The sequence below is a fragment of the Gopherus flavomarginatus genome, chromosome 3 (genome assembly GCF_025201925.1).
Source record: "Gopherus flavomarginatus isolate rGopFla2 chromosome 3, rGopFla2.mat.asm, whole genome shotgun sequence".
NCBI lineage: Eukaryota > Metazoa > Chordata > Testudines > Testudinidae > Gopherus > Gopherus flavomarginatus.
In genome coordinates, this window is record NC_066619.1 from 210199934 (window position 1) to 210226281 (window position 26348).

At 40.8% G+C, this 26348-nt stretch overlaps 1 protein-coding gene across 1 annotated transcript in view; it reads left to right on the top strand.

Annotated features, from left to right (window-relative positions):
- CPE (carboxypeptidase E) overlaps positions 1-19241 on the top strand; it is a 100009-nt gene extending 80768 nt beyond the window's left edge. The window contains exons 5-9 of the mRNA XM_050946517.1: positions 451-633; positions 10463-10602; positions 12169-12268; positions 14548-14666; positions 16463-19241. Of these exons, the coding sequence (XP_050802474.1) occupies positions 451-633; positions 10463-10602; positions 12169-12268; positions 14548-14666; positions 16463-16561 (641 nt within the window). The 3' untranslated portion in view covers positions 16562-19241. The remainder of the gene's footprint in view (positions 1-450; positions 634-10462; positions 10603-12168; positions 12269-14547; positions 14667-16462) is intronic.
- Positions 19242-26348: the final 7107 nt, after the last annotated feature.

The following is a 26348-nucleotide window of genomic DNA, read 5'->3' on the forward strand; positions in this document are numbered from 1 at the left end:
CATGTGCACAAGCTTAAAATGAATAACCGTCTGATCTTATTTGTAATCCTTGTCCTTCTTCAACTCATTTTCTCCCTATTGTTTGTTACTCTCACTCATCATATCATTTAATATTAGATTGTAAACTCTTTAGGGAAAGACTTCTTTTTGTTTCTTTTGGTCTATAAAATGCCTAGCACATGTTGGGGGTGTTTAGTACTGTAAAATTAACAGTAATATTAATACAGGTATATCAATAATAATATTGATATGAATATTTTAAATAGCAATACAGGTAGTATTAATATTTGAAGTAATAGAATTATTAAATATTAATTTTATTTTGCTATATGTGCACTGGGTACTTCACAGAAAAGTAAAAGACACAGTCCGTGCCCTAATGAGTTCATAATCCAGTAGTCCTAGTCTGTATGACTAACCTGCTAATCCGTGTCTGACTTTTTATTCTAGGTAGCACTCATGAATACAGCTCCTGCCCTGATGATGCGATTTTTCAAAGCTTAGCTCGGGGCTATTCGTCCTTTAACCCAGCCATGTCTGATCCAAACAGACCACCATGTCGTAAGAATGATGACGACAGTAGTTTTGTAGATGGAACAACCAACGGTGGTGCTTGGTACAGTGTTCCTGGAGGTCAGTGCCACTTCATGGTACAGTACAGATTCAGTTGCTTTTGAGGATGGTCAGTAATTATGGTTACTTTAAAAATCAGATATTCAGTGACAAATTAATAGAACAAAATTGCTGGTGTAACACAAGCTGAATCTCAGATGGATCCTTAGGGAATATTTTCTTAACTACTGTAGCTGCAAAACTCCCATGAAGCAAATGGGAGGTAAGCATGGAACTCCTTATGTGCTCAGCTCAGAACATACACAAAGTGAAAAGGGAATCTGACCAGGATGCTTGTTCAAATATGTTATCTTTCACCCTACATACCCAGAAGACGCAGAGTGTTTAATTTAAGCAATTCAGTTTTCAGACAACTGCAATTAAGCCATTTTCTACAGTCAGAGAGCAATTAAAAATTATTTGTCTTTTTTCACAAAAAGGTATGAAAACTGTTATCTCCAGGTTTGTAACAGATAATTCAGAGAATAAATGTTAAAAAATAATGGATGTATAAACCATTGAAATGTTGATTTTTATACATGCACAGTAGAAAAATGCCCACTAAACACAGTTACACTATTGCTTATGGGAGTATGGAGTAATTTATCACTACTGGCGATCTAAGAGAAAAAAAGAAAGATACCTGGGGTAAGGGATGGCAGACTGCTGACCGCTATTCACTGTGGGCACAATCTTGAAAGGTGCAGAGTACCTTCTAGGAGGTGTTTAGGGCCTCATTCTATGCCACTGTAGACAACGGAAGTTTTGCCATCAGTTTCAATGGGAGCCCAATCAGGGCCTTAGATTCCTGCATCCCTTTCTCATTTCTTGCCTCCTCCCTGTCAGTGGATCCTGAGACTCATTCAGAGCTCTCTGCAGGTTCCAGTGGAGGTGGCAGGTGTGATGGGCTGGATCACAGAAACCCCCTTGGGGCTGCCAACTGATGTGCCAAGACTACTTCTGCCCCTGCCTTCCCTGCCAGCTTGGGACTCCAGCACCCTGCCTGGTTGTGCCAGACACACTTGCTGGCTACAAACACAGACCCAGGTCTGAACCACATCTCAGGCTTAACTGAAAGCAGTTTAAGAAATGTTCCTGTCTCTAACACTCAGATGCCCAACTCCCAATGGGATCCAAACCACAAATAAATCCATTTTGCCCTGTATAAAGCTTATACAGGGTAAACTCGTAAATTGTTTGCCCTCTATAACACTGATGGAGAGAGATACACAGCTGTTTGCCCCTTCCCCCCGGTATTAATACATACTCTGGGTTAATTAATAAGTAAAAAGTGATTGTGTTAAATATTTGGAACCACTTAAATCCTACTTCTTGTAATAACAGACAGAAAGTGAATTACCAAGCACAATAAAACAAAACACGCAAGCCTAAGCCTAATACAGTAAGAAACTGAACACAGATAAAATCTCACCCTCAGATGTTCCAATAAGCCTCTTTTACAGACTAGCCTCCGTCTAGTTTGGGTCTAGCAATCACTCACACCCCTGTAGTTACTGTCCTTTGTTCCAGTTTCTTTCAGGTAGCCTCTCCACCCCCAAAGGATATCTCCTGAGCCAGCTGAAGACAAAATGGAGGGGTCTTCCAGCAGCTTAAATAGATTTTCTCTTGTGAGTGGAGACCCCCTCCTCTCTCCTATGCAAAGTCCAGCTCCAAGATGGAGTTTTGGAGTCACATATCCATGCATGACTCAGAACTTGCCGGTAGCAGCCATGGTTCACATGCTACCTTGAATGTCCTCAAGTAGACTTCTTTTGTGGATTGGAGCCTTCCAAGATCCATTGTCCGTTAAGTGTTTCTTGATTGGGCACTTAACTTGCAAATTGCTTTCTAAAGAAGCTTCCCTCATAGATTCATAGACTCTAGGACTGGAAGGGACCTCGAGAGGTCATCGAGTCCAGTCCCCTGCCCTCATGGCAGGAGCAAATATTGTCTAGACCATCCCTAATAGACATTTATCTAACCTACTCTTAAATATCTCCAGAGATGGAGATTCCACAACTTCCCTAGGCAATCTATTCCAGTGTTTAACTACCCTGACAGTTAGGAACTTTTTCCTAATGTCCAACCTAAATCTCCCTTGCTGCAGTTTAAGCCCATTGCTTCTTGTTCTATCATTGGAGGCTAAGGTGCACAAGTTTTCTCCCTCCTCCTGATGACACCCTTTTAGATACCTGAAAACTGCTATCATGTCCCCTCTCAGTCTTCTCTTTTCCAAACTAAACAAACCCAATTCCTTCAGCCTTCCTTCATAGGTCATGTTCTCAAGACCTTTAATCATTCTTGTTGCTCTTCTCTGGACCCTCTCCAATTTCTCCACATCTTTCTTGAAATGCGGTGCCCAGAACTGGACACAATACTCCAGCTGAGGCCTGACCAGCGCAGAGTAAAGCGGAAGAATGACTTCTCGTGTCTTGTTTACAACACACCTGTTAATGCATCCCAGAATCACGTTTGCTTTTTTTGCAACAGTATCACACTGTTGACTCATATTAAGCTTGTGGTCTACTATGACCCCTAGATCTCTTTCTGCCATACTCCTTCCTAGACAGTCTCTTCCCATTCTGTATGTGTGAAACTGATTGTTCCTTCCTAAGTGGAGCACTTTGCATTTATCTTTATTGAACTTCATCCTGTTTACCTCAGACCATTTCTCCAATTTGTCCAGATCATTTTGAATTTTGACCCTGTCCTCCAAAGCAGTTGCAATCCCTCCCAGTTTGGTATCGTCCGCAAACTTAATAAGCGTACTTTCTATGCCAACATCTAAATCGTTGATGAAGATATTGAACAGAACCGGTCCCAAAACAAACCCCTGCGGAACCCCACTTGTTATACCTTTCCAGCAGGATTGGGAGCCATTAACAACTACTCTCTGAGTACGGTTATCCAGCCAGTTATGCACCCACCTTATAGTAGCCCAATCTAAATTGTACTTTCCTAGTTTATCTATAAGAATATCATGCGAGACCGTATCAAATGCCTTACTAAAGTCTAGGTATATCACATCCACTGCTTCTCCCTTATCCACACGGCTCGTTATCCTATCAAAGAATGCTATCAGATTAGTTTGACACGATTTGTTCTTTACAAATCCATGCTGGCTATTCCCTATCACCTTACCACTTTCCAAGTGTTTGCAGATGATTTCTTTGATTTACCTGCTCCATTATCTTCCCTGGCACAGAAGTTAAACTAACTGGTCTGTAGTTTCCTGGGTTGTTTTTATTTCCCTTTTTATAGATGGGCACTATATTTGCCCCCTTCCAGTCTTCTGGAATCTCCCCCGTCTCCCATGATTTCCCAAAGATTATAGCTAGGGGCTCAGATACCTCTTCTATTAACTCCTTGAGTATTCTAGGATGCATTTCATCAGGCCCTGGTGACTTGCAGGCATCTAACTTTTCTAAGTGATTTTTTACTTGCTCTTTTTTTATTTTATCTTCTAAACCTACCCTCTCCCCGTAAGCATTCACTATATTAGACATTCCTTCAGACTTCTCAGTGAAGACTGAAACAAAGAAGTCATTAAGCATCTCTACTATTTCCAAGTCTCCCGTTACTGTTTCCCTCTCCTCACTGAGCAATGGGCCTACCCTGTACTTGGTCTTCCTCTTGCTTCTAATGTATTGATAAAAAGTCTTCTTGTTTCCCTTTATTCCCATAGCTAGTTTGAGTTCATTTTGTGCCTTTGCCTTTCTAATCTTGCCTCTGCATTCCTGTGTTATTTGCCTATATTCATCCTTTGTAATCTGACCTAGTTTCCATTTTTTTATATGACACCTTTTTATTTTGTAGGTCCCGCAAGATCTCGTGGTTAAGCCAAGGTGGTCTTTTGCCACATTTTCTATCTTTCCTAACCATCGGAATAGCTTGCTTTTGGGCCCTTAATAGCGTCCCTTTGAAAAACTGCCAACTCTCCTCAGTTGTTTTTCCCCTCAGTCTTGATTCCCATGGAACCTTACCTATCAGCTCTCTGAGCTTGCCAAAATCTGCCTTCCTGAAATCCATTGTCTCTATTCTGCTGTACTCCCTTCTACCCTTCCTTAGAATTGCAAACTCTATGATTTCATGATCACTTTCACCCAAGCTTCCTTCTACTTTCAAATTCTCAACAAGTTCCTCCCTATTTGTTAAAATCAAGTCTAGAACAGCTTCCCGCCTAGTAGCTTTTTCAACTTTCTGAAATAAAATGTTGTCTGCAATGCAGTCCAGGAACTTATTGGAGAGTCTGTGCCCCACAGTGTTATTTTCCCAACATATATCTGGATAGTTGAAGTCCCCCATCACCACCAAATCTTGGGCTTTGGATGATTTTGTTAGTTGTTTGAAAAAAGCCTCATCCACCTCTTCCACCTGATTAGGTGGCCTGTAGTAGACTCCCAGCACGACATCACCCGTGTTTTTTACCCCTTTTAGCCTAACCCAGAGACTCTCAACACTTCCGTCTCCTATGTCCATCTCCACCTCAGTCCAAGTGTGTACATTTTTAATATATAAGGCAACACCTCCTCCCTTTTTCCCCTGTCTATCCTTCCTGAGCAAACTATACCCATCCACACCAACATTCCAGTCGTGTGTATTATCCCACCAAGTTTCAGTAATGCCAACAATGTCATAGTTGTATTTATTTATTAGCACTTCCAGTTCTTCCTGCTTATTACCCATACTTCTTGCACATGCCTTACTAAGGTAACTTAAAATCAAACAAGTACACAGCCAATATTCATAACTTTGAATACAAAAATGATACATGCATACAAATAGGATTAATAGATTCAGTAGATCATAACCTTTACAGAGGTATGTTATGTGGCATATGTAGCATAAAACATATTCCGGTTATGTCATATATACATTCATAAGCATATTTCCATAAAGTATTATGGGATGCAACGTGGTAGAAGTTGTTGACCCCATTTACTATGTGGGGAAAGGAAATAGTTCCACCCGTAGGCTTCAGGGGCATGAGGCAGACTTTAGTTTTAACTCAATTCTTTGCTCCGACAAAACTCCCACTTAAGTCAATGGAAGCTTGAGCTGGTTGGAAAAATTCCAGTGAAACTTCTTTGGTCAGAATTTGCCAGTTTATTGAAATATTTGGCAGAGAGGGTTCAATGTTGATTAAGTTGTCTGCCAGATTCTCTGCCCAGCTCTCTGGCAATTCCAGGGTCTGCAGCTCCAGGGCAGCCCTCCTGCAGGTTCCAAATGATTCCATCCACATTAGACATGCTGGAGCCCAGGACTTTGCAATTGCAGCTCTGGGCTGCTGTGAGCTGGGCGGGGTCCAGGCACCTGAACTTAGAGTAGGGAACATGTCTGTCATACATTCACTATGCCCCCACTGCTGGGTTTAGGAAGCATAGAAGAGGAAGCTGCCTGGTTTGAATGTGGAGGGGACAACAGCTAGATTTTCAGAGGTGGCAAAACAGATTGGGAGGATCCGCCAGGGAGTGTGAAAACTGGAGAATGGTGGGGTGTGCAGGGAGGAAGAGGGAAATGTATATGGAGTTGGGGTTGGGGAAGACTGACTGACTTGCTGGTCAGGAATATTAGGACAGGGAACTAGAAGCAAGGGAGAGATGGGGATGCCTGGGTAAGGAGATTGGGAAGGGGACTAGGATCCAGGGGGAAGAGTAGGAATGACTGGGCAAAGAGACTGGAACTGGGAGCCAGGGAAGGACATGAGGGATGAAGATTGGGAACCAGTCGATGGGGGAGACTGAGATTAGATGAAGGATGAAAATAGCAGGCTAGTTAGGAGGAGTCTGGGGTCCCTTACACAAATCTCCTTCATTGCAAATCCTCATTCATTTCCAGTGTATTGAATGAGGAATGGCCCTGTGGAAAAAAAATGTGTGATCTTGCAATTAAAGACTGTATCATAATATATACACATCAGGGGCCTCAATTAAGCTTACAGAGGGAACCTTAATTCAGGCATTTCCAAAATTTTTGAGTGCTTGACTCTGCCATCTTAATAATGTTCTCTTAAAGTAGTTTTTGTCTGTGTAATATCTATGTACAGTATAATATAGGCAGGAGCAAGAGATAATAGCAAATCATTCCCAAGCATAAGCCTCCTATGGCAGTTATTCACTCATTACAATTTAATGCTGTAATATGTACAATACAGTACTCCAAGTAGCCCTGCAAGGGCACTTGATCAACTGAGTCTGATCAGATTCTTGTATCAGCATAAAAATAGCATCTCAAAGCAGCTTAACTTGCTCTGTAATTAGTCTATTGTTTAAGTGTCTTTTTATTCTCAGGCATGCTATAAGTCGTGCCTGGCACTTTGTCAGTTCATTGCTGACATAAATCACATTTCACATTGCCTATTGCTGAGTCAAAGCCAAGGACATTTTATTTTGGGTTTTACCATGAGGCAGGTCGGATGCTCATTCTCTGCATATCACCCCCAAAGCTTTAGTTTGTACAGTCCTAAGAACAAATGCCCTGATGTACTTTGTCTTCATATACTACCCATACATATTAATAAAGTATTATACTAGTTCATATATTAACTAGTAACACAGAGCTTCGTGGGAGTTGCAGATGCTCAGCCACCTCTGAGGATTTGGCCCCCAACATAATACTTATATTTTAAAATGGAAGAAAATTTGTTTTGTCCAGATTCTAAACTCATTTATTCCAACGTAAATCCTGTGAAACTCCCTTAACTACAAGGGAGTGGAATAAAGGAACATTCAACTCACTTGGTTCCCTAGAAAATCCCCACTCTGAATCAGCAATGAAGGACGTGAATCAAAGTTGTAGGTGATAGTCTGAAGTTTGCAAAGCATCAAAAGCCATTCCCAGTAATGACCCATTAATGTACAATATGACTACTGCATTATAGTAAAAGGTGAAGTCTGTCCCCTATGCACAGAGTCTCCTAATATCCCCTCTCTTCCAAGAGGGTGAGAGGTCACGGCTAGGGGCTGGAGTGATACAGGACAGCTGGCATAGGACAGGACATTTTCTCTCCAGAATTTCAGTTACTGTACGTACCATCTCAAAGATCTTTTATTATTCACTTTTTTATTTTTAGGTATCTATCTCTCTCTCTCTCTGTGGTGAGTAGGATGGAACGGGGATGGAATGATCAGTCAGCTATGGTGAAAGAGACAATGGAAGGGAATGGTTAAGAGGCAGTTTGTTTAAAAGTGTAATTAGAAAGATGTGTACCTGGGTAAGGCACTTGACTGGGACTGAGGAGACCTTGGTTCAGTTCCTGACTATGCCACAGATATCCTGTGTGACCTTGGGTAAGTCATGGAATATCAGGGTTGGAAGGGACCTCAGGAGGTCATCTAGTCCAACACTTTGCTCAAAGCAGGACCAATTCCAACTAAATCACCCCAGTCAGGGCTTTGTCAAGCCAGGCCTCTAAGGATGGAGATTCCACCACCTCCCTAGATAACCCATTCCCGTGCTTCACAACGCTCCTAGTGAAATAGCGTTTCCTAATGTCCAACCTAGACCTTCCCCACTGCAACTTGAGACCATTGCTTCTTGTTCTGTCATCTGCCACTACAGCCTAGCTCCATCCTCTATGGAACCCCCCTTCAAGAGGTTGAAGACTGCTATCAAATCCCCCCTTGCTCTTTTCTTCTGCAGACTAAATAACCCCAGTTCCCTCAGCCTCTCCTTGTAAGTCATTTAGTCTCTCTGTGTCAATTCCCCATCTGTAAAATAGGGATGACAATACTTTCTCCCACTTTCTCTCTCTCTCTCTCTCTCTCTCTCTCTCTCTCTCGATCGTAAGCTTTCTGGGGCAGGGATTGTCTCTTTCTGTCTGTACTGCACATAACATGAGCAGCTCAAATCTTACTTGGGCCTTCAGGTGCAACCTCAGTACAAAGAAAGGAGGACACTTCAGTTGAAAAGTGGCAGATTCAAAACTGTATGAAAGAAAAGGCCTTCACACAACACACAGTTAGTCTGTGTAACCCATTAGCACAGCCTGGTAGAGTATGGCAATTCCTATGCGTGTATGAGTTTTGAATTATATGAGTCTATTTGCTCAGATACCTTTGCAATACCTGGGCCACAGCTGAGAGCTTCGGGTAAAAAAAACAACCAACCTCCCCCCCTATTTTTTAAACAATAAAAACAGAGAAATTGCACAGCAGATATTTTCTGTTGTGTCCAAATGGTCTCTAGTGTAATCATGGGAAGATAAATTGGACTTTGGAATAAATGAAGATTTTGCCTAGCTATTAGAGGCTATAGAAGTAGGCTACAAACAAGTCATGAAATTTGAAAGTTATAGCTTGACAGGTAACATGAATTCAGGCACATTGCATGTATTGGACCAGATTCTCTACTGTGCCCACCATGAAGGGGCAGGATGGCATCAGGAAGCTGACTGCAGTTCCCTGATTCTGAGGCCAGTTTTGAGATCCCAGTCACGGGAATTTAGAGCAGCCTGGGGACTACTGTAATTGCCCTTTGACAATAATCCATATGGGGATTGCCAAGGTATACTGTACTTCAGCCAGGCTTCTTCCTGCCCTACACTGAAAACTACAAGGAGGTGGCATAGGAATCGGCTATACAAATCCTGTGTTTTCTGGGAACTCCCCCACAATGGGTGAATCCTCATCCGGGGAAACATGACTGGCTTCCACGCCTCTTTGTGCTGCCTAAGTTGTGCAGAGGAGGTGGAGTGGATGTCACAGAAACTGGTTCAGTGAATATAATGACTCATTGAGGTCAGGCAGATGAGTATATAAATGCAAAGCTAATCAAAAATACTGTTGTACATTTTTTAATTCTCCTAATTAAAGTTGCATTAACAATGTTTTTCATTTATCATTTTCAAGTCTATTTCCCATTTCTTTTACTCTGGTGCTGAGTTTGAAAGAAACGAAAACAAACCAAGAAAAATAAATGCTCTAGCTGATTGGAAATTATGGGCCTCCCTTCTCCATTCTCCCACCCCAGCTGAAAATTTCAGTGAAAATGAACACATTTCATTTTGGGGATGAGGGTTGTTTGTTTGCAGAAAATCATTGAAAAATTTTTCCATGGAAAGTAGACCCTAAAAATTGTGATGAAAAGCCTTTTTTTTTTTTTGCTGAAAAGCAAAATTTTGACCAGCCCTAATAAATACCTCTTTCAAAGTATTTATGTGGTGTTTTATTTGCCTTGTCATTAGCTGTCATTCACAGGCTTACAGTGCACATAATGGTCAGTTTCTTTTTTCATCTGGAAATAATTGAACCACACCTGGAAATTGTTTTTAGTTCCTAAGGAAGAAAAAACAGGCTTTCCATGCCAAATGTCCCATAGGAATATGCAGGCCAGATTTGGTACAATCATTACATGCAGTCATGACTGCCAAGAAATTCAGTGTTTTCTGTGAAATGAGCATTTTTAGTGAACTTTCCCCCCCCCCCCCAGAACAGTATATTGGGTCTGATTCGCTTCTCTCTCATTCTGGTTTAAACTCCAGTAACTTCAGTGGAATTATGCTAGATCAGTGGTTCTCAACCTATTTACCATTGTGTGCCATGTATACAGCTCTCTGTTACATGGGCTGCATACACAAAATATATATACTACTCATATGGCCCAAAGATGTCACATAGGCCACAGCCATGTGCTAATTGGGCCACAGGTTGAGAACCACTGCTTTAGATTTACAGCAATGGGAGAGAAGAATCTGACTCATTGTGTTTAATGCAGATTTCTCCTCATTCCCCATAGGATTTCATAAGTCCCTCCTTGCCAACAGTTCCACTTTCCACACTGGACACTGTCAGTACATCTTACCTCAGAGCAATGCAAACAGTGTCAACATACCTCTCTGCTGATATTGCAGGAATGCAGGATTTCAATTACCTCAGCAGCAACTGCTTTGAAATCACAGTGGAGCTCAGCTGTGAAAAATTCCCATCAGAGGAAACTCTGAAGAGTTACTGGGAGGACAACAAGAACTCACTTGTCAATTATATTGAGCAGGTAAATGGTCAAAATAGAGTTTTCTGTAGAGTAATGCAACTAAACAGAAACTGCCAACTGTGTTAATCTGATTATATGTTGTAATTATGGTTACTCCACACACATCCATGGGGTAAACCCAGAACTAATAGGTTGTTAAAAATTCAAACCCATCTGGATCTAGATCTGATTTTTGGTTGATATGCTATAGTTAACAGGTATATGCCTGTGATTATGATGAGAAAATTAGCTTGTTAGTACAGCTGTTGAAGAATGGGACACATTTATTCTTGAATAATTTATTTATGAAAAAAATGCCAAAGTTTGCCAGATCAAATATTTGCAATGAATAAATCACGGAGTTTGCCCGTTAGTTTTATGTGGGATGAAGAGGCAATATATTTGCACTACAGAATTTCACCCTTTTGCTACAGGATCCCCCAGTTAACTGTCTAAAAAAAGCTTCAGCTTTGCACATGGGTTAATTTTAATTTAAATATGGCCTGACAAGGAATTTTCAGAACTGTAGATACCATGACACCTTAAATTGCCTGCTTCTATTGAACTGTTGGCTAGATCACCAAAGTTCAGTTGCTCTCACCTGGTAGAGGATTTTACTCATCTTCTAGACTTTCCTTCATGATACTTACTGGCCAGATTCTCAGCTATGGCTGAGGAGAGTGTAGTGTTACCCAGTAGAGGGTACATGGCCTTTCTGCTCTCCTGTGCTATGTGCCAGGCTAATCCTTTGTCATAAATTAGAGCTGTCTAAAGGATGTTCTTGTCTAAATTATGGCAGCTGCTAATGGTGCCTAAACGACAGCTGAAGAACAACAGAGTGTAGAGAAGCCTCAGTTGCATACCCTATCCCCATCTGTACCTGTTGCACCTGGTAGTAGTTCTGCCTGCTAAATGCCCTATACTGGCTGGTGATGCTGGTTTTAGAGTCGCAGTCCAATGGTATTGCAACATAAAATGGCCACATCACACCGGAGGACCCAGGGTACAGTCTCCAAATGAGGATTCATGCTCCACTGACATTAATGTGAGTTTTACCATTAACTACAATAGGAGTGGGATTGGATCTTGTGGGCTCAGTCCTCCAAGGGCTGGTTGCCTCATGTAAACGAGCTGGTTTCACTGGGAGTTGAGGCTGCTCACAACTCGTCTTAAGTTCTTAATGCCTTGCAGGATCAGACCAAAAATTCTTATATTTGAGAAAACTTAACAGCCTGTGGGAAAGATGTTTATCAGGCTGTCTCCCAACACCTTTCATTGAGTGTGAGAATATTCAATAACAAAAGGATTCAAGGGAATGCATTATTCCCTTCATGGTTTTCTGCACATTTGTAATGAATGCTGCACAGCAAAAAACAAATTAGTCATATCAACAGCTGAACTCCGTTGGCTCATCACTTTGTAATATTCCAGTGTGAGGTTCAGAAATTATCCTTGCTGCTTATTTTCAGCATGTAGCTATGGGGTGGATAACATGCAGTCTCAGATATTTTACTGACTAAAACAGCTGCCTTTTCCTTTAGGAAAAAAAGCATAAGTAATTTCCCATGTATCTCTGGCTTTTTTCAGATACATCGGGGAGTGAAAGGATTTGTTAGAGATCTTCAGGGAAACCCGATTGCAAATGCTACCATTTCTGTGGAGGGAATAAACCATGACATTACATCAGGTGGGTGTCACACCTTAGGTGATTAACTAAGGAGGAGTGCTAGAATGTATTGCTATGCCTCTGTAGCATGCAACCTGGAGACACAGCATCTCCAATCTAATCAGATATTAGTATAGCTAAGTGTGCTCAGACTGCATCGGTACTTAGATGGGAGATATCCTGGGGTTAGGAAGAAGTTTTCCTGGTGGGCAGGATATTTCATATCTGCCATTTGCAGAATTTCTTGCACTGTTCCTTGAAGGTGATGATAGTGGCTGCAGTTGGAGACTGGTTTGGACTAAAATTGTTGGTCTAATCCAGTGAGCCAATACTTTTAGTCCTAATCCCACATGCTAAATGAAGTATTATTGCTGACTCAGTAGGTGACACCTTTCTCTCTGAGAATATGTCTAGACTGTAATCACGGGATGTAATTGTAGCTCAGGCTGACATCTCCAAGCCAGCTGGTGTGGCTTCACTGCTATGGGATATGAGCTAGCAAGATTAAAACTAGTTTAGATACGTCAATTTGAACTACAAACACACCAGTGACAGTTCCATAATGACTTGGTGTATGTCCAGACTATGTTCTTGAGCAACGTACTTTTGGAAGTGCTATGTTAAGGATGAAACCTAAAACTCTGCTCCAAATCCCTTGTGATCATTAAAGATCCCATTGCACTTTTTGCAGGATTAGGAGTGTTAACCCCTAATCTCCTTGCCAAATTCCAGTTTGGGTAATTGCTTTCTGTCTAGATAAGCTCCTTGCTGCTTCAGTGAGATGGTGTACTTCTTCATTTCCTGTTCTAAACATGCTGTTTAGTAGTGTTGTACCTTTTCATCTTTGCTGAATCTTACCCTCGAGATAGATTCAGAGGTAGTTTCACATTGACAATGTGTGAAGTGTTACCTATACTTTCATTGTTTGTCATTTTAAACAGCATTTTTTTTTTTGGTGCAAGGTGCTAATTAAATAAATACATTTCCCATATTTTGTGGACTATTGTATGCTACAGTCATTTCCCTGGCACTGAATCCCACTATTCCACTGAATTGTATTTCATGGGATTACCACCCAGTCCGAGTAGCATTTCGCTTTGTGATATGCCCACATGTTACAGGCAAAGTGGGCAGCAGTGCCACCAACCAGAAGTGAGCTGCATAGGGATTAAGAGAAGGAAAGAAGCCGGCGTGGGGGAAAGAGAGAGGATTATATCCTCCAGCTGAAAGGTCAGAATGCAATATCAAAAGGTTTAGAAATAAAGTGGTCAAAAGTCAGGAAATCTCAAAAGTGAATGGTGAACCTTAATTCTGCTCCTTTGTGTATGTTTTAACATACAGTCTTGCTACAGTGCCAGCTAATATAATAATCATGTTTTTTCACAGAATCTGTCTTTTTAAAGAAAAAATCTGGAGAGCACTTTAGTTTGATGCCTCCTGAAGCTTTCTCAATAGAACTTTCACCAACTCTGATTATACTGACACTGTCCATTTTATTTATGAACAATTCTATAATATTCCCTTCTAGGCATGAAAGTTTTTTTTAAAAAGTGCTGGTGTAGTTGCAGAATTGCTCAGCAAGCATTTAGGAAAATGGCAGTGATTTCAAGTGGCATTGCTGAGTTCCCTTCCAAAGGTTCTTCTAAACTCTGTGTAGTATGAAGGGATGGAGAATTCTTGTCAAAGTGACTTTTGTAAACTCTGAAGAAGTACTACACTATAAACAATGCCCAGTGGGCCTCATTATCCACCCATTGGTGTAAAACTGGTGTAATAGAGTAAACGGTTAGTCCTATGGTGCAGCTTTGGGATTGTGCTTTTTTTATTTTTTCCTTCATTGGTTCACTGTAAGGAAATATTACATAGAATATTCTGGTCCCTCCCTTCACTTATTGGTCAGCCTGATAAAAATGATGCTTCTCTCACCTGGTTATATAATCGCTAGTATTCTAATCTTGATGGATGGGGATTTATTTCCTTAACTCACACACGTTGATGGGTGGCAAACTATATACATTAAAAAGATACTATATACCTAAAGAGATTCCTTATTACAGAGTGACAGTTCTCAGATTACCTATTTCCACAAGAGCTTTATCAGTAGTGAAGAGTGATTTATATTTGTTGAAAACTACTATTTATAAATAAAAATTGGCTCTCATCATTGCATAATTGCTTGGATATCAAAATCCAGGCTGGTATTTCTGGGATTTTATTGTAATAGCATTTACAGCCCATCTTTTTTAGCCTGGGATAATGTGTTTCATTTCTTCAGATTCAATGTTTTTCTTTCTTTTCAGCCAATGATGGTGATTACTGGAGATTGCTTACACCAGGAAACTACAAACTTACAGCCTCAGCACCAGGCTATCTAGCAATAACTAAAAAAGTGGCTGTTCCCTTTAGCCCTGCCATTGAGGTAAGTTCTTCCTCATTGATTGGTTTGTCTTCCTTATGTAAAAAGAATAGTGAAGTATTGTTATATGTATATTCATATAGTTCATAAAAAACTTAAGTCTAAAGCAAAACCTTAGCTGATTTTCATTCATAACTCTCTATATACTCAAACCTCGTCAGTTTAGAAAATGGGTTGGGTATCTAGTCAGACTGCATACTTTCTTTCTAATGCTTGTTGGCCTCCACCAAGCAAGAGCAGTGTTGTGTGAAGGTGTCTCATTTCTTTTGCTACTGGTCTTGCCTCCAAGCAGGAAACGCGTAGCTGGGTAAAAATTACACACACACACACACACACACAGGTGGACATTGGCATTTTAGTTTAGATTTGATGTTTATTATTAGATTATCTGTTAGTTCACTCCCTCGGGGGCACCTGGCATTGGCCACTGTCAATAGGATACTGGGCTGGATGGACTTTTGGTCTCACCTAGTATGGCCATTCTCCTGTTCTTTTGGCAACTGAATATTCAGTTAAGTTGAAAATCTCCTTAATCTCTGTGCAGAGGGCCAGCACTAGAACACTTACACCACTTAAGTCCTACTTTTGGGTTTATTTGGCCCTTCAGTGGGACTTAAGTAACGTATGGGTGTTGGTTTGACCCTCTGCACAAAGGTAAATTTTCCCCTTAAAAACTAAAGTAGGACAAACCTATAACTCTGTAGTTAGAGATGATGTAGATGCATCAGGGAAGATTTTAGATCAGAGCCTCTCTTTAAAATTATTTCTGGTAGGCAGTAAACAATGAGTCAACCTAATATGACACCATTTATTAGGACATACTACAGCACATTGTAGCAGGGTTGCTGTTTACTGAGTGTCCTCTCATGGCCCATGGTTTCTTGCTACCAATGCCCCTCCCCCCCTTTTCAGGATCCCTTAGTAATTCACAGTTGATAAGTAATTAAAACATTCCCCTCCAGCCTCAACCTCAGTCTAGTCAGCCTCCTATAGGTAGAGATACCCCAGTCCTTCTTCACACATCTAGCTCCAATTCAAAGTCTTTTAGGCTGTATTTGGCAGGAGCTTTCTCTGGCTTCCCAGGCCCCACATCCTTCTCCCAGTCAGGGTGTCTAGTATGAGCTGGGCCCAGTACTCTCAGACTTCACCTGGCTAAAATTCAGCTTTCTGGTCTGGTTCTAGGCCCAAACCATTCTCCCACTCCAATAGGAGCCACCATAGCACTCTCATGGTCTTCCCTACAGAAGCCTGTCATGCTCACTGTGGTCTCTACAGCTTTCAAGACTCCATTACTTCCTCCTGCTGCTCTTTTTAGGGCAATCACCTACTCTATCCCAGGTGTCTGCTTTTGTAATCAGCCTTGGCTAGCTCCAGCCCTCAGTGGGCGAGTCACCCTATTACATACCTAAAATAATGTGTTGTATATGAGAAGGAACTCTGTGGTGGCATAAGGTAGCATATGTGTGGCTCTGCCATGCAGCAGACAACTACCTGAATTCTGATCTTGGTGTTTTTCTCCCTGTAGTGGTAGGCAAAGCCACAATGGTAATTCATATCATTGCATGCTAAAGGAGTTTGGTGCCCAGCTGTCATTGAATTTCAATAAAAGTTGGGCACCTAACTCCTTTAGGCTCTTTTGAAAAACCTAGCTTAAAATGAGGGCATTTCCCCCAATAAATATTTGTTCTCCTATAATTTCTTTCAGTTAATTAATCCAAACATGGACTTCCCTTCCTTGCCCTACATTCCCTGCAGCATGTGTTTAAAAAGTCACCTTTTGGATTGTTTCTCTGACCTAGGTTGATTTTGAGCTGGAGTCATTGTCTGAAAGAAAAGAAGAAGAGAAAGAAGAGTTGATGGAGTGGTGGAAGATGATGTCAGAAACTTTAAATTTCTAAATGAAGTCTTTGAATTTGCAGCTTTTAATCTATTATGTGTTGACTTAGTATAATGTGCTGTGGACAGACCCTATATTTTAGATCTTGTGCAGTTCGCAATATTTAACTTTGATTTTTTTCAGTAATCTTTTGATTAGTACCAGCACTACTTAAAAAATGACTAGGCTACTAACTAGACAAATACAAATTATTAATTTTTATTTCATACTGTTATAGAAAATTCACTCTCCTACATATACGATACACAAAAAAGAGTGAATGTCTCAGCAGCCTAAGTGGAAATACAATCTTCTATGTGTAATTTGCAAGTCCAGAATTTGTAGGTTAACTCTGGATTTAAAAATACCCATAATTCTTAGTCAGTTTCAGATACTGCCAGAAATGTCTGGTGATGTATATGAGCAGAAGATGTTCTGTGTTGAGTTATAATGAATGTAGTTGAAAAGGTGTACAATAACAGTTTGGTGTTGTAAGTAATGTTTTACAGGAATTAAAATCCAGTATAAAGTTCTATAAAATTTGGTGGTGGAAGCTATTTAAACAAATAAGAAACAAACGTATAGCTTCATTTTAGTAATGTGGAAGGAACTTGTATAAGCATTTTTACTGAAGACCCAATATTAATAACAGGGGATAATGTAACTTTATCCCTTAATCTGTTACTGATACTCCAAGGTTGGATTTGAGGCTTTTTGGTCACTCACTAACCAAATTAAAATTCTGAATTGCAAAAGAAGAAACACTGCAAAATGTGCATTTTGTTAATATGCTTCTTGTGCTTGTGGGGTGTTCCCGTGAGGAAAACATTCAGTGTTTCAGCTGATATATAACCACTAGATACCCAGTTATGGAAGAACTGACAAAGGTTTCAGTGTGGTTTGGATGAGTAGCCAAAAATTCCAGTGCTCATCCGAAGCCATCTGACCCTCTTCAATTTACAAAATGGGTTAGAAATCAACTAAGGACAGGCATTCCTTTTAGTGCTCAATGGTCTGAGCCAGGCAGTAGTAGTGTTGTTTGAAACTCTTGTTTGTTCTGCTGCTGGTCTTGTCTAAATCTAGGAGAAACACAGGTGGGTAAAAGTGAAATATATATATGTATACTAAAATTTTACCAAAATATTTTACAAGGAAAAAATATACATTTCAGTTCTGGAAAAAATTTTGGACCTCCAATTTATTTTTAATTATCTGAACCAGTTTGTTTCATTATTTAGTCCATGAAAAATGAAACTTTCAGGTGTCTAAATGTAAAAGTATAAACACAGAATACCCGATCCTCAGCTGGTGTAAATTGACATGGTTACATTGAAATCAATGGAACTATTCCACTTTATACCAGCTAGGATCTGACTGAAAGTTTAGAGTGTATTGCTGTGTGTCATTTAATTTAGGATCAGGTGTTTGACTTTTTTCCCCAACGAGTAATGGAACAGAAGAAATAGAATATTGTATCATCCTCTCTCAAATAAATCTGTAGTTTTATTAGCCTGCATTTTCAGTCAATGGGGGTTGCAGGATTGAAAATTAGATCATCAGTGCCCAGTCTTGCTCCCATTGAAGTCAATGTGAATACTACCATTTACTTCATGTGTTCAGGAAGAGGACCTAACTTGATCTGCTTAAGATTCTAGCTTGACATTCACAGCAAATTGTGTCCTTGCACTTCCTGCATTTCTTAAACAAACATAGCTCTTTAACTTTTAAAATAAAATGCCCAAGATACTGCATATGTTCCTATACTGAACACTAATGAAAATGAATAACCTGATTCCTGTTGAACCAAAAAATGACTTTGTAACATGTAGATCATTGCTACAGTAAAGCAGTAGATGCTGGACTACAAATCCCAAGGGAACTCTTCTAGTAAGAATCATGCTGAAGAACCTTTGTAACAAACACAAAAAAGAGACATCAATGCACAGACATTTTGGTTAAAAAAAAAAAAAATGTAACCTTACCTCCCACCCCAGTGTGTGTAAAAAGTCGAGGAGACACACAGACATGAACACCTACTACATAGTAGCTTAAAATGTAGAGACATTAAATACAAACCCACTTGTCTGTATGATTATATGTATGGAACTACTGATCTGGGTTCCGATAAAATGGGCAAAATAAAAAAAGGTGTATGAATTAAAACAAAGGAGTGCTGGCATTTGGCAATGGCTACAAAATTGCTTTCAGCCTGTAAATTCTTGTAATAAGGCAAGTGTACATTTGTACAAAATAAAACATAAAACAGCATAATGTTAGGCCAGAAGGTGCTGTTATATGGTGCAACTATCATGTAGCCAATTTTTCTGCATAGGGAATTCTGTGGTATAGTGCAGACATTACATCAAACTGAACCTCATAATGTATTTCTAAGCCTTGCTTGTATTCCATGCATGCCAATCTGGTCTATTGTTTTATGCATTTGTAAATGAAATGTAATGTCCCTTAAGCTATCATTGTTTTACTTCAGATGTCTGCTTGCTATTAGTTGTACTGAAACAGGCTGAAGTAATTAAATATTACAGCACCAGAACCACTGCCACTGTTCTTACTGTATGTAAAAATGCTTAAGAACAGTATAATCAGGAGTGTCAATAAATAGTTTATGTAGCTTCTCTAGCTGAACTGATCTGTCCTGTAGGATTGTATACGTTGCAATGGAAGATTAAAAGTGTGTTACGTGATGCAGAGTTCTTTGGTTGAAAAAGGCACATACTGTACTCTTGTACAATAAATAGACTGGTCTGTTTAAAATGTATGAGTACATTCTATGGCCAGCTTCCGCCCCCTTTTCATTTCCTGAATGCTAAAAGGGCCCAGAATGTGTGCCATGTTTCAGGTGTTGATCTTACTGCAGTATTTCTTGGAATCTCTATATTTAGAATGGCAGATACCATGGTTAACAATAATGCAGGTGACAAATGTCCAGCTATTAATATGCTCACTATTTCAGTATTGCCAACCCCAGCATTAAAAAATCATGAATTTTAAAAATCATGAGATTTGAGAAAAACAAAACTTTTGGTTTCTGAACCTCTAGGATGCACTTGGTTCATGTTTCTAAGCTTTTTCTACACAACCAGGTGGGCCAGAAACTTACTTTTTTAAAAAAAAAAATGAAAAATGGAGGCTCTCGCATAATCCTATGCCTCCAGGAGCAAAGGCTCTAAGACAGACACCACAAGATTGCAAGAGTACAGCAGTATTGCCAAAATCTTTGCAATAGTGTTTAAGGGGCTTGTAGTATAACTGTATTGGGTGGCCTTCAGACACTGATTTCTGCTCAGCCTGTCTCCTTCACTTTGCTCCTCTGAGTCCTAGATATTATATTTCAACATTAATTTTCACAACCAACACATAAGCACCTTTTATTACAGATCTAGATCTACACTGAATTAAATGCAAGACTGAATAATACACTCTGTATAGTATCGTTATGGCCTTTATATTACATTTTTTATTATCTTAAGGTACCACAGATTGTTATACTGAAGACACGATTGCATGGAAGAAGTCATCCAGGAGAGAAGCTGGCAGTTTTAGGGACTGTGTAGGGGACAGTTGAGGCAGTCAGCATCTGGGAAGGTTATTGGAAACAGTTCAGCATTGTGATATTAGCTAGATCAGTGGTTCTCAAAGTTTTATATTGCAGACCCCTTTCACACATCAAGCCTCTGAGTGTGACCCCCTTTATAAATTAAAACACTTCTTTTTATATTTAACACTATTATAAATGCTGGAGGTGAAGTGGGGTTTTGGGGTAGAGGCTGACAGCTCACAACTCCCCATGTAATAACCTCATGACCCCTGGAGGGGTCACAACCCACAGTTTGAGAAACCCTGAGCTAGATCTTTCTGCTAAATATTCAGCAACAAAATGCTACAAGCAGATTGGAGCCCTAGAATCAGTGCAATCAACATCTTATCTGTACATTTAGGGCTTGATCTAAAGCTGAGAGAAATCAATAGAAACCCCCTTAATTGGGCTTTGTTTCAGGCTCTTAGTCAGACATCTACATGGTTGTCCCAGACGTGGGAAGAAAGACAAAATGGAAGGTTTGTGTGGTTTAATTAGGCTGCAGCTTATTAACTTCACTCATCTGGGAACTAATTAGCAAAAATTCATAGTACAGATTCCTTCCTTAATCATTTCCACCTGGTGAAGTTTGCTGTTAGTCCCCTACCACACCACAGCTGGTCCCAGCCCATTGCTGGAAGCCTACTATGCTCCCTCATAAGAGGGCTGAGTGTATAGGGCAGGAGAGATTATCTCCTTGCTGTACTAGATATTTGGGCCCCCAAACCTGTTCCCTAGGTTCTTTAGGGGACATCTTTCTCCAAGCCCATTTCCCTGTCTGGTTCATCAGGGAACTGGAGACCTGCCACCTACTACACTTTTATAGGGTAAGCAAAATAAATGCATGCCTTCTCCTCCCCTGCAACAATTTAACTGTCAAACTTTATAGCAAAGGAAGGAGTGTCTTTGGATTACCACCTCTCCCATTGTCTTGATGGTGGCCTCCTATTAATAATTAGTGCTTCACAAACATTGGCTCATTAACCATTACAATCTCTCTCTTAGGCATATATGATGTGCATTTACAGATGAGGAAATTAAGTCAGAATAGGCAAGGTCTTTATTATGTGCTCCTAAGGGCTGAGCCCACACTGGGGGCACTGTGGTGGTACACCATCCCAGGGGGAGCTCACTAAGACAATAGGTGAAATACTGATGCTAGTGAAGTCCCTGGCAAAACTCCATTGACTCTAATGGGGCCAGAATTTCACCCAATATCCTGAAATATGCATAGTGCATTCTAGAGCTGGGGGCATGGTCACAGAAGAGAGAAGAGAGCTCTGGTCCTGGTATCTCCTCGTTCATTTTAGGTTATAGTCTTGCATAGGCCTTGGGCTCAAAGGAACACAAAAACCACACTGTGCCCAGAACCAAACTCTGATGTCATGGATCCACAGGATCAGTGGTAGGAAAATGGTAGAGGGTAGAGTCTTGCAGGACTGGGATCCTGCAGGACCCAGTGCCATAATAGTGGGAGTGGGGTAAAAATTCTCCAAACAATGTGAGTGGGAGTGGGAATTGCAGGGCAGGATGGGAGTAGGAATAAAAGAGTTGCATGTTGAGGTCTAGGAGGGAGTGCAAATATGCTTGCTCACCCTGGGCACTAAAATGTGTAGTTACAGCCCTGATACAGCTTCAATGCTTCCGAGTCTGAGGCTCAAGTATTCTGTTTCATGTGAGCTTTTCCCTCTGAGGCCGCTGGAGATAGATTCCTAGTCAGAAGCTTGTACACACTTCATGGCCTAGTGCACCTCTGCTGGTCTCTGCTCAGTATCCTGCTGAGAGGTTGGGGGATGTCCTTCCCCTAGGTCATTGTTTGCTAGGATGTTCTGGTCACTTTTGGATTCTGCACTGATATGGGTCACTTTCAGCACATTCCAGCTGGTTCCTTAATGACCCACTCATTGTGCTCAGAGAGATGGCAACACACACACTCATGTCTCCTGTGCTGCCCTGAGAGCAGACTTAACCCTTTTTTCCCCACCTCTGGATAGCAATGCAATGTACAAAGGAAAACTGAGGCACATATAGGATTCATCAAAATATTACTAAAAATCCCACTTCATCACACATGGGTACAAATAGAAGGCACCCTGTGCCCTCCCTCTGCTCTTGGGCATCAGCACAGTGGGTAATCTTGCCCAAAGACACCTAACAAGGCTGAAGAGGTAGTCATTGTAACAGCACAGAGTAGCGCACAAGCATTCATTAATTGAAATCCCATGCATAGTCCATTAGACCCCTTCTTAGAACATAAGCTCCATAAGGCTGTGTCTTTGTATGTGTTTGTACAGAACCTAGTAAATGGGTGCTGTGTGGGGCCTCTGGGAGCTACTTGGGTAGAAATACTAAACAATAATAGGAAAACCACATTGCCTCATGTGACCGCACTGTAAAACAGTGTAAATAATAAAGAAGGAACAAGGGAAGCAAAAACAGCACCCTTGCACAGAGAGAGCAGTGTTGGCCAAGTTCTTGCTCTGTACTCAGCACATTCTGGGACTCAAATATCTAACACCTGCTGTGCAGGATCAACAAACTTCTTCCACATTCCAACAACATTAGCACCCAAGAGAAGGTAAACAAACTCCAAACACTAAAGGACTGTTGATAATGGTAGGATAGGTGATAGGAATTTGCGAATGAGACTTGTTTATTAAAAATAGTCATCTGAAAGATAGGTTTGTGTGACTACCATAGCACATTGGTCCCAATCCAGCAAAATGCATTGATTTCAGCGGGACTACTCTTGTGTTTCAAGTTAATTGCATGCATAAATGCTTTGTTGACTTGATACCATAGTATTCTGAAAAGGAAAGTTTCAGAGTGGAGGTGTGGCTTCTGACTTGGCCTGCCAATGTTAGAACTTTCTGCATGTCTCTGTTTCTCACGCACAGGTGTGCAAATGGAAGTGAGAAAAATAAGGTGCTGGTTTAAAATGGTGAGAAGGGAATAATTGTCTTGAGCCTTCTGCAGCAGACTGCAAGACTGAGTGAAGAGGGAAATTACTGCTAAACCAGATCACAACAACACAATACATTCCTGCCCCAATAAAGGCAAAAACACCATCTTGAGCTTGCTCCTTCCATCTAGACCCAAAAATACACTACAACCCCAGCATCAAATGCCCTTTTGTATATATGATTATATGCCATTTCAGTTTCAAGACATGAAACATTTGCACAATCTTGTGATCATTTTCGTAATATCTTAAAAGTTAGACATAGCTTGCAATGGATTTTTTTTTTTAAGAAGGAAAAAATTTGGAAGACATTATCAATTAGGGCAATTAGTTTGCTGATGGTATTACAAGTTGCCAGGATAAACCCAAATTAACAAGACAAGTATTCACTGCTGTTAGGTATAGCTTTACATACATTTCTGGCATATTACCTTACAAGAGTGCTTAGTTAATAGCCTCCTGGAAAACTACACACACACACAGAGCACACTTAAATGCAAACAACTGTCACTGGAATATAGAAATTGATCTAATGGAAGTTTTCTTCTGAAAAGTCACTTATTTGGAAAACTTTTTCACATAGACTTTTGAAATTAATTTCTCTCCTTACTTTATATCTGAGACATTTCTGTTTTCATCTTAGCTATAAAGCATTGTAGTTTCTAACCTACAAATATTCCTAGGACAGAAATACACAGGTTAAAGAAAAAAAAAGTATTTCCAAAGCACCTAAGTGATTTAGGAGCTAAGTCCCATTGAAAGTCCACTGCATGGGCAAACAAATATTTAGTGTAGTGCAAAAGGCAATGCTTTTGAAAAATTTACATGAGAACTATGTAGTTCTCAAAGGTTTTCACTTTCTAACCTCATCATCAATCTTTGTGGTACGTATTTCCCTATATTTTATGTATGTATATATATAAAACCTAGGTTAGAGGGACAGACTGTTAAATGACTTAATGGGGGGAGGGATAGCTCAGTGTTTTGAGCATTGCATGCTAAACCCAGGCTTGTGAGTTCAATCCTTGAGGGGGCTATTTGGGGATTGGTTCTGCTTTGAGCCGGGGGTTGGACTAGATCTCTTGGGGCTGGAAAAAATAAATATCCAGTTCCAGGGGTGGTAGTGGGAGGTGGGGGTTATGGAGACTATAGCCACCCAAAATTTTGCATTAGCCATCCTGTAGCAGCTGCCTCTCTCTGGCCACCTGAATGCAGAGCGGAGACAGCAGTGGCTGCTGGCTGAGCACACAGCTCCAGCAACAGCACAGGAGAGAGCCCTGGAGGAGGGCAGCTCACAGCCCATGACCCCACCCACCAAGTCACATCACCAAGGGCAGGTGGAGAGTCTGTGCCTCCCCACAGTGGCCTGTACTGACCTGCCCCTAGGCCCTGCCCCATTATTGCTGCTCCCCGAGCACTGCAAGGGCTTTGGCTGCCCTGAAGCCAGGCTCCCACCCCCCGCATGGGTGGCCTTACCATCTGCAATCAGCTAGCATCACGCACTGCTTGGCTCCTGCTTCTGGCCTCTGACCTGGCCAGGGGCCAAGGCCTTGTGGGGAGGGAAGGGGCAGGATTGGGGTCTCATGGTGAATGGGGGCTGAGGCCCACCTCAGCCCCCTCCCCCTCACTGGAAAGAGGCTGGTGTCACCCCTGCCCAATTCTCCTTCAGTTGGACTCCTCATTTATTTTTAAACCAGAATCTGAACTTTTAAAAAATGTTCTGAACTGCTAGAGTACAGTGATAACACTTAACTTTCAAGGCAGCAAAATGTTTTTTCATTAGTTCTATCAGTGTTCTCTGCTATGTGAATGGGAAATCTTTCTCTAACTAACAAAGCTGTCAAAGCATAAAAAAGGGCTGTTCAGTCTAGAAAACAATGACATAGCAAGATCCAATGGCTAGAAACTGAAACTAGACAAATTCAGACAGAAACAAGTCACAATTTCTTTACGGTAAGTGTAATTATCCATTGAAACAACTCAATCAGTGTGGTGGATTCTCCATTACTTGAAGTCTTTTAGAAAGACATCCAACCTTGATTTAAAGATATGCTCTAGCCTAACCATGAGTTATGGACTTGACACAGAAACTGCTTAGTGAAATTCAGTGGCCTATGTTATGCCAAAAATCAGACTACATGAGCATAATGGTCTCTTCTGCATTTAAAATCTATAAGCTCAGGCAGGTAGCATCTCTAGTTCTGGATTCTAGCTGCTCAGGTAGGCAAATGGAATACATTGCTAGTGACAAATTTAGCATCTGAAAGGTGGGGATATGCTGGCAGCAGTTGACAGAACAGTCACAGAACATCCACGTCTCAGGATTTGTAAGAAGTTACCCATTATTCTGGGCCTCTGTGCGGGAACTGTTAAAGAGATGATTCCTGCTTTCTAATGAAAAGAAAGTTCAGTTAAAAAATCTTGATTTAATAAGTTATGTTTTTTTCCTGAGGGATAGGGCAGCTTCTTTGGGATGAGGGAGTGCAGATGACGGATATGTAGGGGCAATGATGTGTTCCTTCATGTGATTACAGACCACTGTGGAAACCCTTTTCGGTCTCCATTTACTCACAATTTCCTACACCACCAAGACTCCAATGTCACGGCAAACTATAGTATGAGATTGTATATAAGACTTGGGGTAGATAGATAGGTAGGCCATGTAGTATTAAAGTCACACAAGGAAAGCAAAGATAAAGTCATGCACACATCCTTAATTTCAGGTTTCTCTGGCTTTGAGTGCTTTTCTTCGCAACCTCGATGTTCTTTTAATCTACTATTTGTGTGGAACTTAAAATAAAACAACAAATCTGAAGTTGAGCCTCAGAGCTTCTGTTCTTTGTTTGGGCAGCAATTGGCTTACTCACTGTCCTGTTCCTCACTGAACCAGTCTACAGGGAAAGGGGTCCTATTTACAAAAAGGCCCTGTGAAAATCATTAAGTCAACCATTCTGAAATGCTGCCTTTAATTTCTAGCACACGCCATTCAGGAATGATTTCGCCTTCAAAATGGTGGACCACATGTTTTTATTGGTATTACACTTCCCAGCTTACCTTGCAAGATGTATTTGTATCAAAGAAAGAAAAGCCTTTCAAAATGGTTTCTATCAGCCCACAGTCTCTAACCCACCATCTTCTCCACCTCAGGAAAACAGTCCTTTAGAGTACTTTAAACTGCTCCTTTTTTTTTGCCTTGGGCCTTTTGGATAGTTTGGATCACAGGTCTAAACCAAACAACTTTTCAGAGGGGGA